At 44.2% G+C, this 15,877-nt stretch overlaps 1 protein-coding gene across 1 annotated transcript in view; it reads right to left on the bottom strand.

The window, feature by feature from the left end:
* Positions 1-2,102: 2,102 nt before the first annotated feature.
* LOC131891831 (beta-1,4-N-acetylgalactosaminyltransferase bre-4-like) overlaps positions 2,103-15,877 on the bottom strand; it is a 38,778-nt gene continuing 25,003 nt past the window's right edge. The window contains exons 6-8 of the mRNA XM_059241501.1: positions 11,871-11,946; positions 2,373-2,477; positions 2,103-2,304 (exon numbers count right to left, since the gene is read on the bottom strand). Of these exons, the coding sequence (XP_059097484.1) occupies positions 2,217-2,304; positions 2,373-2,477; positions 11,871-11,946 (269 nt within the window). The 3' untranslated portion in view covers positions 2,103-2,216. The remainder of the gene's footprint in view (positions 2,305-2,372; positions 2,478-11,870; positions 11,947-15,877) is intronic.

The following is a 15,877-nucleotide window of genomic DNA, read 5'->3' as shown; positions in this document are numbered from 1 at the left end:
GGGAATATACCCATCAGGACTAACCTCCCACTCTAGAACGCTAGCCGGAAAATTAAAGTCCCCTACAAAGAAAACCTTCGAGCAAACTGCCAGGTCCAACTCATTTCCAGTGAATGACTTTGATTGGGGAAATGTTACCAAAAATGCAGTGTAATAATAGCAACATTTGAAACCACAAACTCCTTCAATCATGTCAGAAGCAAGCACAATTTTCAGGCCTGGTCTTACTTCGCCTATTCAGGATAAACTAAATGGAGAATCTGCCGAGGTTGCGTGCACCCCTTTATCAAATGCTCTGTATTCTTTCGCTCTGTCATAGCGTCTGTGTTCTTGATCATTCAAATTTTGTCGAAGCACCACGGCTACCAACTCAAATTCGTTGGTAGGCCAAATATCATATGAAGATTAAAAGGTCAGACATAGCCAATAATAACCTTTAACATTAATAGGGTTCAGGATTACATTCCTTGTGCCGGTTAGAGAGTCATTGACGCTTTGGAAGAGCGACCTGCTGGCTTGGCTGTTCTTACTGGGAAAAAAACTCGACTTTGAGGTTCGTGAATTTTCGACTTAGTCAATTTGATTTCACTGACTCTCTAACCTGTACAAGGAATGCAATCCTGAACCCTATTAAAGTTAAAGGTCATTATTGGCTATGTCTGACCTTTTTATCTCCATATGCTATTTGGCCTACCAACGAATTTGAGTGGGTAGCCGTGGTGCTTCGACAAAAGTTGAATGATCAAGAACACAGACGCTATGACAGAGCGAAAGAATACAGAGCATTTGATAAAGGGGTGTCCGCAACCTCGGCGGATTCTATGTAGATTAAATTTGTTAGAAGTCAAAAGTCGGCCTCTCGGTGCTTTGGCGGGAAAAATTGAAAAAGAGTATTCCGTCCGCGTTAGCCCAGTTGTCCCTATATCAAAAATGTACTTCGGAAACGCGCAGCCCGTTTAGAGAGAGGGACTGAGGCCGAACAAGGGAACGAGATTGCTAAGGGTCACCTTGGGTTAAGTATGAGGGCGAGTAGACTTTAATTTTGTTCAAAAAATGCAAAACCAAAAAAAACGAAGCGAAAAAGGGCCCTTTTTCGGTTTTTCGAAAAATTAAGGAAAAATTCATCGAAATAGAAGGATGTGTGTGGGGTATTACACTTCGACCGTAAAATCTTTGCCGCTTGATTTTGTCATTCATATACTCTTGCTTGCTTTCAAATATAAAATTATGATCGCTGACTCCAATAATTTTAGCCATTCTCTGCCACAAGCACTTGTTGGTTTCAGACCGTTACGAAGCCTGGTGCCATATTTCTGTAGTTCTACCCGTTTCTAGTTGACTTAGATAGGATACTTTTGAGTAAAGTTGGTAAAGTTTTAAAGTGTCGGATTTTGACAATTTTGGACACCCTCATTTTTGGACCGTTTCGACAGGGGAGAACAAAAGTGTCCAAAAATGGAATGCTTACCCTTGTTCATCTAGAGCGTTTCATTCAGCACAACGGACCTTATGAATAAATTTCTAGGACATATGCAAATAAAAGTTATTAATATCCTGGACCCTTTTATGAATCCCTTTGCATCCTGGGCTCGCTATTACATTTTTAAACATTTTAGGCTTCTTTTGGATGATTGTATGTGGGCCAAAAAAATGTATTTTCGTTATTTTGATAAGAAACTTGCACCCTCGACGGATGCTAGCACTGGACAATTCGGGGTGACGCTTACCATCTCTTTCCGAGGATACAAATATGATCCTACAACACACTGGATTTATTAAATGAGCATATTTTACAAAACAAACCCCACAAGCAGTAACCCATTGAGCCCACTTCCAAAACATGTCATTGACTGACGTCGATTTCTAAAAATAGTAGATTTCCTCAAGGAGAGCCTTGAATTTTCCAGCCCATGCAGCAGTGATCAGAGTACCTTTCCGAATTCCCGGACGCAAGACATCGAAAATTGAACTACCCCCACTGCCTTTTGATTACTTCAACTACTTCAAGTCAAAGCTGTTGTATTGACAACACCTGTAATTATTATTGAAGTTGAATATGCCTAAAAAACAAAGCATCAGCGCAGAAAAGTCAGATTTCGAAGTACGGGCAGTAACGGGGCCATATTTTAATTTCACATAAAAGCAATAAGAACAACGCAGACATAATCAAATCTAGAAGGTAAATGTCGAGAAATAATCGTTGAATCTTGGCCGGCTTAGACCTTGAGGGCAGGCTCAACGCGATCCAAAATTACATCAAGATTTGTCCAAAGAGGAACAAGGTCTTTACTCATCAACCGGTAACTGCAACAAAAAGCATCAATCCGATTAATAGTTAGGTCTGTTTGCTAAGCGTTAAGTGTTGCACTTACTTGAGATTATTGAATCCGTCCGTGTTGAAGCTTCTTCGTCCTCTCGATAAGGATTGAAATCGAGTCTTACTAGGCTTCTCTTTCTTATGTTTTGACATCTTGTATCTAATAACAAAGGAAAATATGAAGTCGTGAGACTCAAAAGAGTCAAAATGAAAGTGGCACTAACATTGATTGGTGGGCAGTCCCACCGAATTGAAAACAACCAAAAATACCGCTTTTTTGAGATGAAAATTGGCAAATTTAGATAAACCAAGAAAATCGCGAAAAAAGTCTTGATTCATTGGTTTGAATGATTGATTTTTCTTTACGGATTTCCTTCCCGCTACTGAAATTGAAATCCCAGCACTTCAGGACGAAAAATGAGTAATTTTGCTTAACTATTATTTTCATATTTTATTTGAACCACAAACGAATTAAAGTAGGCTGATCTGGCTAACCCTAAAATATAAGGTTGATCGGGAATTTTTGTCTAAAATTGTCAAAATCTGACTTAAATCCTGCCTCTGGACCAAGGCCTACATGAGCCATACAAGTATTTGAGGACAGCAAATAGAACAATGAGGGAGTCCGAGAAAGAAGAGAGTTGGACTTCACTATTTTAACTAGCCTGGGTTCTTAAGGCTTTCATGTGCTCTCAAAACGCACATTAGGCCTCTCCGGTCACTAAAAGTGACCCTAAATCCTGGGTTGGGACAAAGCTCATGAATATTTTTGAAAACGTACAGTATTGGAAAACTTTCGTCCCTTCTCTGAATACTGTACAGTCCAATCCTTTCTAACCTTTCCCAATCAAAGAGCGCTCTCATATCCTCAATGTTCTAAGTAAAACATTTTTCGACTTGCTCGAGTTTTTGAAAACCTGCTAAACTAATTGGGACCCAAATGAGCGAGGCATATTCAAGATGCTGCTGGACAATCGACTTGGACAGAGTTAGCATCGTGATGCTATCAATACACTGAATTAGGTTTTTTTTTTTACGGCTCTTTGGTAAGACGTAATTCCTTTATAACTTGATAAGTTTATTACTCACGCATGTTTATGTTTAGCAGTAGCAGTTACTCTCTGATTTGTATTGTTGTATTTTTAGTTCCAAATCGTTGTGCAGTTCTTTAGTTTGATTGTATTGGTCTTTTATAGTTAGAAATCATTGTTAATTAGTGTATTGATTTCATTTTGTGTTAGACCAGTTTGTTGCGGTAATTTCTGTATTTTTGTGTTTTTTCCTGGTTTACATATGTTTTTGATTACTTGCTTTTCTCTGTCCCTTACTTCTTGTTTACTATCTCCATCTTAGATTTGTATGTTTAGTTTGATGTGAAGTAGTTCATTCCTATTTTGCTCTATAGTCCCGTATCTCAGGACAAGATTGCAAAGCCTTTTGATTCTTTTCTTTTTCTTGGTCTCTTGATTTTGCTGCTCATAGATAGTTCCTCCTGCATTCATGATGGAAGCTAGTTTTGGAAAAGTCAGCGAAGAGGCTAGAGAATGTTTGAACTTGGTCTTAGCAGGGAACGATCCTTCCGTAGTCAATAAGCCGTTTATTATAGAGGCTTTAGTTGCTTGGGTCAATGAAACCAGGGTGCTGCTTGAACAACAGGCTCACCCAGTAGTTGAGAAGTCGACTGATTTGACCAATGTAGAGGTTGAAGAGCTGTCCCCACCTATAGTTGAACAGGCTAAATTAGTTTTGGAGAAAACAGGTTGTCCTGTTTACCGGAAGCAGCCTTTTCCTGAAGAAGGAAAAGACTGTCAGTTTGACCACCCTAAATGGTGTCAAAACCTTCTCAAGTTCGGCCGTGAGAAGTTAAATAGGAAGAAGGGATATTCAAAGGTAGATCGTCCTTTTTTTCACCTGTACATCCAGTATTTTTGGTTCTGGATGAAATTCAAAACTGTCTCAATTTATCGCCCTAACCCAGAAGAGACTATGGCTAACATGCTTGGAGATCAGTTTTCCAATGTGTTTTCAACCCCACTGAGTTCAGAAGCAAAAGCTCATTGCTCTGAAGATGAGTCTGTTGAGATTGACTAGGTCAGTCAAGTTGAGCGTTCAGATGATCTTGCAGTCGCAGATCAAGATGCTTCAGAGGCCATCAGAGACATTCATTCAGGATAAGAAGCAAATTTTTAAGGTCAAGGGATCCCTGAGTGACATACATAATGTCAAGTCAGGTGTTCCCCAGGGCTCCATCTTAGAGCCCCTTGTTTTTGTAATAGTCGTTGACCTCTTCAAAAGCTTAGTATCACTGCCGGTTTCTCAATTTATGCTGACCATACAAAGTTAGTTTCTGGTAGGAATGGCCAAGATTCCATTAGCCTTGCAAAGGACTTAAATCGAATCTACTCTTGGGTAACTGACAGTAATATGGCCCTGAACGGAATGAAATTCCGCTCAATGACGTTTGGGTCAACTCCCTTAAATACTCCACTCGTAGATAATGGAGGTGAATATATTGAGCAGGTCTCATCTATGAAAGATTTAGGGTGTAGTCCTCCAAAATAATAGAAAGCTCGATGAGCATATCCACTTGAAGGTGGGTAAAGCTTTTTTACTTGGATGTATCGCACGTTTAAGTCCAGAGATAGCATCACGATGCAAACTCTGTACAAGTCGATTGTCCAGCCACATATTTAATATGCTTCACCCATTTGGGCTCCAATGCGTTCTGCAGGTTTGCAAAAGGTCGAACAAATCCAAAGATGTTACACTAGGAACATCAAAGGATTGAAAGAGCTCTCGCATTGGGAGAGACTAAAAGAGTTGGGACTGTACAGTGTTCAGAGAAGGTACAAAAGGTATCCGATACTGTGCGTTTTCAAAAGCATTCATGAGCTTTGTCGCAACCCAAGACTTAGGGTCAATTCTAGTGACCGTCGAGGCTAAAAGTGCGTTTTGAGAGCACCTTCAAGCCCTCGAGAATCTAAGCTAGTTCGAACAATGAAATCCACATCTTTTCTTTCTCGGGCTCCTTCACTGTTTAATTTGCTTCCCTGTGATATTCGTAGGGAATGCGTAGGCCTTATTGATCCGGTTGCATCTTTCAAGTCAGACTTGGACAAAGTTTTTGATAGAATTCCAGTTCAACCCTACATTCAAGGACTAGCTCGGTCTCAAATTGCCAACTCAAATTCGTTGGTAGACCAAATATCATATAAAGATTGAAAGGGAACAAATAGACGAATGATAAGTTTTCATTCGGCTTTCCGTAGCTTATGTGATAATGTAATCTGAGATAATAAATAAGTTGACTACTCTCGATAGATTCAGTCAAACACAAGAACTTAACGTGGCGCAGTGCTCATCTCGGACCGCGAAATTGTCTGACTGTCCAAAATCGGGAGTGTTTCTCGCAATGACTTATAAATTCTCGATCAAGTGAAGGTTAAAACTCTAACGTGAAAATGGCTCCAACCTTGAAATCGACGAAAGCTTCGGTGGCAGGCCAACGCAGATGGTTCAACAAAATGAAATCTGCGGCCAGCAAAGCCGCCGAAGCGGCCATCGATTGCCTTTGGCATTTGCTGGCGATCAAGTGAATATGTGCTTCAATAACTTTAAATCTCAAACAGAAGAGTTGTTGGACAAGTTTAAAGTTGCCACGAACCTTGAGACACCCTAAAACCAAGGATCCTGGGCCGGTAAAGAGGCTGATGTCTTTGAGGAGTACAACACCACACAAGTTAAGTGCATCAGGGCAATGGGAATGTGCACCCTAGCACCTGTTGTAGTGGCAAACCTACGCGTATGCGAAGGCAATCTTTGCAGCAACGATCCCACCAACTTCTACGGCTGAAGTAAACAGAGTGACAAGTCAGTCCCAAGAGATGGGGAACAACAAGCCTAAGTCCGGAAAGGTTCGTTCATGGGCCGAGCTGGATGGAAGTTTCACGTGCTGTGGTGCGAAGGAGCATAAAGCAGCACAATGCCCCAGAAAGTCGTCCATATGCAACAAATGTGGACGCAAGGGTCATTTGTGCCCCTTATCCAGGAGTGGAGTGCCTTACTTGGAGAGGGACAAGGCCCCGTCTTTGCCAGCAAGAGCTTTCCAAGTCATGAAGAGCACCTCTTCTGCTGAGCATTCTGAAGAACCTGAGACCGTCGGATAGAATCCTTTCAAATATGAGGAGTCAGACTTCGTCTCACATGTTCACGCTACGTAGACCGTCCAAAGCGCCTCTGGATCTCGTGCTACTCCAAGGATCAACGTCCACATCCGGTCTCCTCGAAATGTTCAGTTCCATATCAGGGATATTCCTGACATTGGAGCCACAAGGACCATGTTGTCNCATGTCTGCGCCATGGAGGCCGTCCAAAGCGCCTCTGGATCTCGTGCTACTCCAAGGATCAACGTCCACATCCGGTCTCCTCGAAATGTTCAGTTCCATTTCAGGGATATTCCTGACATTGGAGCCACAAGGACCATGTTGTCCCTTGACCTGGTTCAGAGACATAGCCTTGACCTGGAATCAGCCCATGATACGGTGACAGCAGCCAATGGTGACCAAATGTCCGTGGCGGGTCGTGTTGTTCTCAAGCTCCCCGTCAATGGCAGAACAGCATACGCAGATTGTCTCTTGTCAGCATGCATGCGTAATTGCATGCTTGTGTCCTGGCACAATCTCCAAAACCTTGGAGTCATCGGTTCCACCTTTCCGTTAGTGGCTTCCAAGGAAATCAATGCAACAGCTGAGGCCTCAAGCGAAGTCAAAGGGAGGACACAGGACCTAAGAAGACAATTCATGACGTCCTTTCGGATTCATTGGCCCCTGATTGGCCCCATCGTTGGCAAGCCAATCCACATCAAATTGGCTGAGAATGCTGTCCCTTACCATGCTAATACTTCGTGTCCCATTCCACTTCATTATCAAGAGGAGGCCGACGCAACTATCAAGAGGTTGCTCCACTCTGGACGGATTTTTCGGGTGAAGGAGGCCACGACATGGTGCGCCAGGGCCCATTTTTTTCCCAAAGAAGGGGGAAGCTGGGGTCAGGTTGGTCACGGATTACTGCGAGATCAACAAGTTTATCAGACCCCTGTACAGCCCTTCCCATCTGCCCAAGACATCATCCGCAGTGGAAGTCCCCAAGATAAATTCTTTTGCAAATTGGACGCAGTGATGGGGTACTTTCAAGTACTGCTGGATGAAGAGTCCGCGAATTTGACAACTTTCCTTCTACCTTCAGGAAGATATCAATGCAACTTCGCTCTAATGGGCATGAGCCTCAGTGGGAACCATTGGAATATCGAGTCTGATGAAGTGATCAGAGGTTTGACCTTTTACCAAAAGTTGGTTGATGACATTCTCATTGGTGCTCCAATCATCCAACTGTTGAAAGTTCGCATACAGACTGTCCTTACCAGATGCCGCGATAAAGGAATACCAATTTCCCTTAGCAAATTCGCAGCTGGCCGTGAAGTGCCGTTTGCGAGCTTCATCGTGAGTGACCAGGGGGTGAGCCCCGACCCTGCAAAATGCAGGCCATTCAAGACTTTCCTTGCCCCGAAACAGCGACTGAAGTGAAGTCCTTTTTAGACCTTGCGAACCAATTTGTGTTTTTCGTACCAGATTTGTCACATGCCATGAGTGATATTCGACCTTTCTTGAAAAAAGGCGTTTCTTTTCAGTGGCTTGACATTCACGAAAAAGCATTTTGCCAAGCCAAGAAGTTGCTGACGTCTTCTCTACTCGTGAAACCATTCGATGAGAAGCTCAAAACCCTCTTGCTATCCGATGCATCAACGTTACACGGCCTCGGTTTTATGCTGATGCAGAAGGAGAAAAATGGACGCCCACCTGTCGTGCAATGTGGATCGTTCAGCTTAACTGCTGTACAAGGCAACTATGCCGCAATCGAGCTCAAATGCCTCGCAATTTTGCGCGCTGTGCACAAGTGTGAGTTCTATTTGAGAGGATGTTAATTCACAGTAATCACGGAGCATAAAACCCCTCGTAGGAATTTTTGCCAAAGACATCATCAACATTCATAATGGGCGACTGGTGAAAAAAGACAATTTGATTGCTGACGCGCTATCACGCACTCCACTGTTTCCCTGCAAGCCTGACCATGCCGATTGCATGTTACAGGCCGTGTCCAAGGAAATTGATTACTTGGATCCAAACTTGGCCATTATCATGTCTTTGATTGATAACGCGTACAAAAAGCTGATTCAGGAGATGTGGAGTTATGCCTCTGCTCGTGATCTATCCCCCAATGAGTGTGGCTCTCCCCTTTTGAGCTTCATGGAGCAACCTCAGCTTCCTCCCGGTTGGCGGTGCTGAACTGCTCCTTTGTGATGTAAAAATTGTCCCACCACTGTCAGCTAGGTCGGAAATTCTTCGCCGACTTCACCTTGCTCATCAAGGCCTGTAGAAGATAAAATTGCATGGCCAGGCATGGCCAGCGACATCAAGAACATGATCAAAGCGTGTACAGAATGTCAGATACTCCCTCCTTCCAAACCAGTGGAGGTACGGTGCTCCCATCCATCGACTAGTCCCATGACCCGTGTTGGGTTGGACCTTTTTCTGGCCAACGCTGGCTGGTCATGGTTGACAAAGCCTCCGGCTTTGTATGGATTAAACCTTTGGCGCAACTGCATACTAAAGCTATTATTCAGATCATTTCAGAATGGTTCGACGTCTTTGGCGATCGTGTCTTCATCAGGTCGGACAATGGACCCCAGTTTCAGTCCGAATTGGCGGTCTGATGCGCGTACAAAGGCATCACCTTCGAGCTCTCCAGACCTCATCATCCTAACTCCAATGGGTTGGCTGAAGCAGCTGTCAGATCCGTCAAGCTGCTCCTTAACCACACTGACAATATGACGGCCTTTCACGCAGCTTTACGCGAATTCCTTGCATGCCCGCGGGCGACGTCTGGCCTTGCACCCAGTGCTGTCTTCGTTGGCTGCCAGCTACGTACCGCGCTTCCTTCCTCTCGTGTGACACCCTGTTCGACGCCACCGTAAGAGAGTTTATTTGTCCAGATATGCGTGTTTGCATACAGAACGCAATCTCCAAGCAATGGGATCAGACTGGAACTGTGATCTCTGTGTGTCCCTCTGGCGAATCCTTCAACGCTCTCCACGACGATGGGAGAGTTCTTCGACGCAATCAATTGTTCTTTAAGCCACTACCTTCTTCTCCAACATCAGGTGCCCCTCACGCGGCCGTCCCTGTCCCTGTGGTTCCTGTGAAGGACCCAGCTCCCGTCCCCCAACCTTTACGACGTTCTCTTTGGTTCTCTAGCCATGGGGTCTTTAGCGTCCAAAGCAAAGACCACGTCTTGGACGGATCAGACCATCGTGGCCAATCCAGACACCAAGATAACCTGCAGCTCCGGGTTTCATTTTCTGGAAATCCATCTACCATCCCTGTCATTGGGCGCCATAGATGTCATCCTTGTCGTGGGCTCTCTATACACTCTTTACAGATACTACCATTGTCACCACCACAAGTGCTCTCCTACCGTGACGCCCTCATGTGCGATGTGCTACCCTCCCATGATCGCGTACCACCCCTCAATGGGCATGTACAACCCCTCACTGGGCGATTACCTCACCACAATGGACACGCCACTGGTGAGTCAGGCCCAACTTCCGGCGCCCCAAAGCCTGTCATTCAGGCAGTTCCTCAACGAACCCCACTGCCGTCAGGGCCCCCGCGCCCCCCGCAAAGGGAGAGAGGCACCATCCGCTGAAAGCTTGCTATCCTCTGCGGGCAGCACTCCTACTGAGACCAGCCGCATTGAAGAAGTCCCCACTTCTATGTTTGACGGCAATATCGCCGTCCCTTAAGCCATTTACAGTGATTCTAAAGTGATTGGTGCCTACAAAAAGTTCATTATTTTATCAGCCTCAAATCCTCTGTCTATCGGCTCCCCAGGGAGACGTTCCATTCGGCTTTTCGTAGCTTATGTGATAATGTAATCTGAGATGATAATAAAGTTGACTGCCCTTGATAGAGTCAGTTGAACACAAGAACGTAACGATAACAATTGGTTTTAATATAACTTGGGATTACATTGCCTGTAGCGGTTAGAAAAGCCCGTGAAAAACCAAACCACATGTGTGAAAAGCCTTACCAACTTTCAACTGGAAATGCTCATCGAGCTNCACATGTGTGAAAAGCCTTACCAACTTTCAACTGGAAATGCTCATCGAGCTTTCCATTATCGTTGAGGATTACTCCTAAATTCTTCATCAATGAGACCTGCGGAATGCCCTTACCTTTATCATCTAATAGTGGAGTGTCTAATGGCATCGACTCAAAGGTCATTTATGGGAATTTCATTCCATTCTCTGCCATGTTACTCGCAGCAACACAGGAATAGATTTGATTTAGGACCTCTACCAGAAAACCGCAATTCTGACCATTCCTCCCACATACCAATTTTGTATCAGCATAGGAAGAGATATTGACAATACTACTACTAAGCCTCTGAAGCGGAGCAATGAAGATGATGAAAAAATTGTTATGACATCCCTAAACACGCCGGGTTTTGAGTAATAGACGGCCATATCTTGAACATTGTGATCTGACAGACTACAAGGTGTCTCATGGACATAATGGAGCAGATCAGAGTGATTGAAATTGACCATTATTTGCTCTGTAGGCTACACCAACATACTGAGAGAGATTGTGCAATATCACAAATTCTCCCAGCTTCTTGAACAACTGAGATGTCGATGTCGAAATGGGAATGAATTCATCGGGACTATCGTCCCTTTCTACCAAGGTAGACGGAAAACAGGAGTCCCTTACAAAGAAAAACTTTGAGCAAACTGCCTCATCCACATCATTTTTTGAACGGTGACAAGAATTGGCTCACAGAACAAGGGGGCTCTATACATTTTATAATAGACAGATCATGATCTTGGAGCCAAGACCAAGTTAATATCTTTACTTCTCTATTCGAGATTTGTACCTATATGACTAATGAGCGTATTGTAGCCACCTCGGACGTGTATTCTGGCTCATGCTCGCCCCTAGTTTACATATTTGAGGTGGCTACAATATGCACATTAGTCATTGTATGATTAACGGATGGTGGCTATTGACCTGATAATTATTGATCAGTTGTGGAGGTATTTATAATAAAGAAAATTGTCTATGGCGAGTATGATGGTGGGAGCATGAGTATTGGTAAATGTAAATTGATATTGGTGACTAGAATATGACAGTCGTATGGGTACAAAGGTCGAATGGAGAAGTAGAGGTATTAAGGTAGCAAGCTGATTGCAAACGACGGTGAAAGCCATACGGAAACAGTTTTACTAAAGTAGTATTAGACTTGGTATCTTTGGCAACGATTCAAATTAGGTTTCTTCTCAGTCAGTTGGCATTTGCTACAGGTTTCACCCTTAAATCTCCGGGCGGCAATGGATCATTTTTTTACACATAAAGAATGAATCTTTGGCTCACAGGAAGTAATGATATGGTTAAAATAAAATAAAAAACTCTTTTCGAATTTACTTAAAACTTTACTTTACCTGGCAATTTCTTCACTATATCGTGAGATGTTCATCCCAAAATGAAATATCCGATTTGCCATGTCATCATCCTCACCTGAAACGAAGAGTAGCACTTTTATTAGTGTCATCTACATGCAACGAAACAAAGGTGTGCGTCAGGGACCATTTACCCAAAGGATGGGTTGTGTCACAAATGGAATTTCGCCAAATATCTAGAGAAAGAAGGTACCCCTAAATTGACAAATATAAAATACAGCGTTGTGTAAGTTGTTGGGATACGAGCAACTCTATGACGCAGTTGATGAGAATGGAGTTGACTTAAATCCTTTATAAATGTGCAATTAACGTCCAACAATTTCAGCAAAGACTATTTCGTTCGTACGTTTTGTTGTTTTTGCGAAAATGATTTTCAGTGCTATGCATCTATCCAGGGACTTCTAAAGAAGAGGACACGGATTTTGGTTTTGACTTGAACTCCCGTGGCCAAGGTGAGGGATGAATTTGAAACGCCTCGTTACAGCATCTTTCCTTGGCCGTAACAAAGAAATATCCCAAAACATATTGCCATTGCTTCAATCTATACTGTTTGAACTATGTTGCAAACGAAAACAATGTATGTGATGTAAGAAATAATATCCCCGCATTCTCCTGATATCTTTGGTTTTCCCGCCAAATTGACTGATCTACTGGTCGAAAGGAGAAGTTGTAGCATTCTGGCCTATTGGGCACCCAGTTGGCAAAGTAGATAGGCAGGAAAGATGGCAGCCCAAGTTTTCTGAAGGTGGGAACTTATTAAGCGGGATCCGAGTGGAATAAACCAACTCTTGCTAACAATCCCTGAATGGACGGTGCTTACGTAAAGTCCACGACATTGAAGCCCAATTTCGCGATCAGTGGTGGGGACTTTCATCTCTCAGCAAATGGACTGTTTTAGGTTTTAATCTGAGGTACTTATTTTTATTCTCAACGTTTTGGTCTTTTTTACACCACTTGTTCTTTCACCCCCAAACCCCCTTGTTTTTTTCCTCCTTCCCGTTTCTTCCTGTCCTGCTCATTTTCGAACGTCAAACCGGCCAATTTTCAGATTCAAACTGGGACAGGAAACGGCTTAACTTTCCGCCGATCCATCCTCCCCACCTTGGCGGTTTTGGCTTCTCGGATTGGTGTGACGAGTTATAGGATCAAGCGGACAGTTCTTGGTGATTGGTCGAGTCAGGTCTCCGTCGTTGGTTCGAATTGTCACCGCTCGCACCAAGGCATCTTTCCCAAGATAGGATGGACCTCTTTGATGTGTCCCATCCTCCACCTCCTTCTTGGTTCAGGGGTTCCCACGATGAGAACTTTGTCCCCCACACGCTTGATAGCCTCCCTTCCACGCAAAACCCAGTATTTTTGCCCCAACAAGGCTAGTCCATGATTCACTCCGGGATAATGATGATGCTCGTGCTCCTCTTTTAGGATTAGTTGAGAGGATGGATGCTTTGGACACAGAATGATTGGATGTTTCTGGTCTTAATCAAGTTGAGCACGGCTCAACCAACCCTTGGCACGCATAACCCCTCTTGCATCAATGAAAGGGCTAAGATCCTTGATCCTGGAAGTTTTGGGTAGAGGATATGATCTTGTTAGCGCCTCTGAGTCCTTTTGAAACGTTTCGTCTCCGCCTCACTTAAGAGGCTCCACAGGCGATTCACCACTGCACCGGGCTTATCCAGCTCCCGGATCATATTCAACTTCTTCGTCACCTGCGACTTCCTGTTCAAGATTTGCTCTTTGACACCCATGGTGATCTAACCGTTGGACGTGACGTAGTTCAAGGGCGGAGACAAGGTGCTCCCTCTCAGCTTGGGATATCCGCAAAGATGACGGAAGGAAGACAAGAGGCAATCGAAGTGGCAGAATTGTGGGCGTGTGGCGTGAGTGTGGTTCGAAGACTAGAACTGCGCCATGGGGCTTGGCCTCGATGAGGACGGAGGACAGAGAAGAGACTCGCGTGGTGGAAACGAGAACAAGTGTGGATGTGTATTTTTCGTATCAGCTGAGAGAGAGAAATGTACGGTGCGTTACACATAAGGTGCCGCGTATACATCGTTATATATAAGCAGTACTACATAGTCTTCCTGAATTCTCACTAAAAGTTTGGTCAGGAGGTCTGTTCGGGTGTCTACGTCCTCTGATCCCAACTCTTCCACCACTGTATCCAGGAGATCAGCCCCCTTGCCAAGCAAGGCGGCGTTGCTAATAGATTCTTTGAACTTTCCTCTCTTCTCTTCATAATTCGGACCAATGCGATGTTCTGATGGCCACAAATTGCTCTCTTTCCGTAAAAATTCTGGTCCCTGAATCCATTTTGATAATGTTTGAGACTGCTCCAAGACCCTGGTTGCTAGATCCGCGGAGTTCATCCGGCCTGGCACATGGCGCCACTCCAATGCTTGTGTTAATGATTGGATCTCTCCAATTCGATGTGACTTAAATGGCTTATGCACTTGGGCAAGGCTTGTAATCCTCGATTGAACCACTTTGCTATCCGGCCAAAAGAATCTTTGTTCATTATGAATTCAAAGACTTGACCTCAAGTGATCAGCCAGTCTTGCACCAAGGACTGCGGCTTGTAGTTCAAGTTTCGGTATGGTCAAAGGTCACTTTGGTGACACTCGAGTCTTTGACCATACAAGACAGATCTCATTTTGACCACATTCTGTTGAATCCCGGACGTACGCGACTGTCGCAAAGGCGTCTTCTGAGGCATCGCAAAAGGCGTGGAGTTGGGTTTGGGTATCCAGGCTTAGCCATGGAGGTACTCACCGGGGAAAGATTGAATTTTTCAATGAGTGCACAGGTGCCCAGAGATCTAAAGGGTCGTAAAGATTCAGAGACGGCTCAGCAGACCCCTTCTCGTGAGGATTACATCCTCATGTGTAGTTTCAAAGACAGTTGAGTCTGAGACTGGATGCCATTTAAGTCCCATCACTTTGGTGTAGATTCCATCATTCAGATCGAGCACTTCTTGGGATGAAAATCCGACGGCGAGGGCTATTGTGTTGTGGTTGGATTTCCAGTCTCGCAGATTGAAATTTCCCTCAGCCACAACTCGTCGTACTTCCAGACAGGATATGACGGCTTGATCCTGGTCTTCGAAACTGTCCAGATAGTCATCGACATAGAACTGATTTCTTATTCGTGATTTAGTGTTGTTGGAACAATTGCAAGCTTCGGCCGTTCTTAACAGTTCTAATAGCCAGGCATGATGAGGAAGTGTTCCCAAATACAACTCCAGCCATTTGGTAGGCTTCTATCTGCGAGCTTACGTCTTCTCTCCAGAGAAAATGATGGAATCGGGAATCCTGTTCTCAGACCATCACCTGGGAAAACATGGCCTCGATATCCCCACTTACTGCCATGTGGTGCTCTCAAAACCGCACTAAGACATCCATGACGTTGTTTTAAGTGCTTGCCCGTTAAGGCGTGGATCATTTAGACTGAGGCCTTTAAATTACAAGGCGGAATCAAAAACGACTTGAATCTTGGAGCCACGTTTCTTCAGGACTCCATGGTGTGGTAAGAAATATTGATGCTTGGTTTCAAGCTCCCCTGGATCTATAATAACTGTCTTTGAGTAATGAATATATTGCCCATAACGTGATCGTAGTCGTCAGCTATGATGTTGACGATGCATACCTTAGTTTGGATGCGTGGCGAGCCTTGGGAATTGTTGGACCCAATTTCCCCAGTCCGGCTATCTCTGTAATTGAAGAGCAAGGCAATTCGATCCCTGATCCGGCCCAACCTCTTTGGTCGTTGAAAGAGAGAGAAGAATGGATTTTATCGTTACCTTCTACACCATCTAGGGACGATTTTCACTTCGTTGAAGCCAAACTCAAATCTGTTTACAGCTCTGTTTTTGATGAATCACGGTTGAAAACCAATGTCTGGTCCCATTATTGGAGATCCAACGGTGATAACCTTGAAGGAAGGGGCGAGGCCATTTGCGATCAACACTGCACACCAAATACCAATTCGTC

The sequence above is a fragment of the Tigriopus californicus genome, chromosome 12, assembly GCF_007210705.1.
Source record: "Tigriopus californicus strain San Diego chromosome 12, Tcal_SD_v2.1, whole genome shotgun sequence".
Taxonomy (NCBI): domain Eukaryota; kingdom Metazoa; phylum Arthropoda; class Copepoda; order Harpacticoida; family Harpacticidae; genus Tigriopus; species Tigriopus californicus.
The sequence above is the reverse complement of the archived record's forward strand: the minus strand, read 5'-3'. Positions and strand labels throughout refer to the sequence as shown.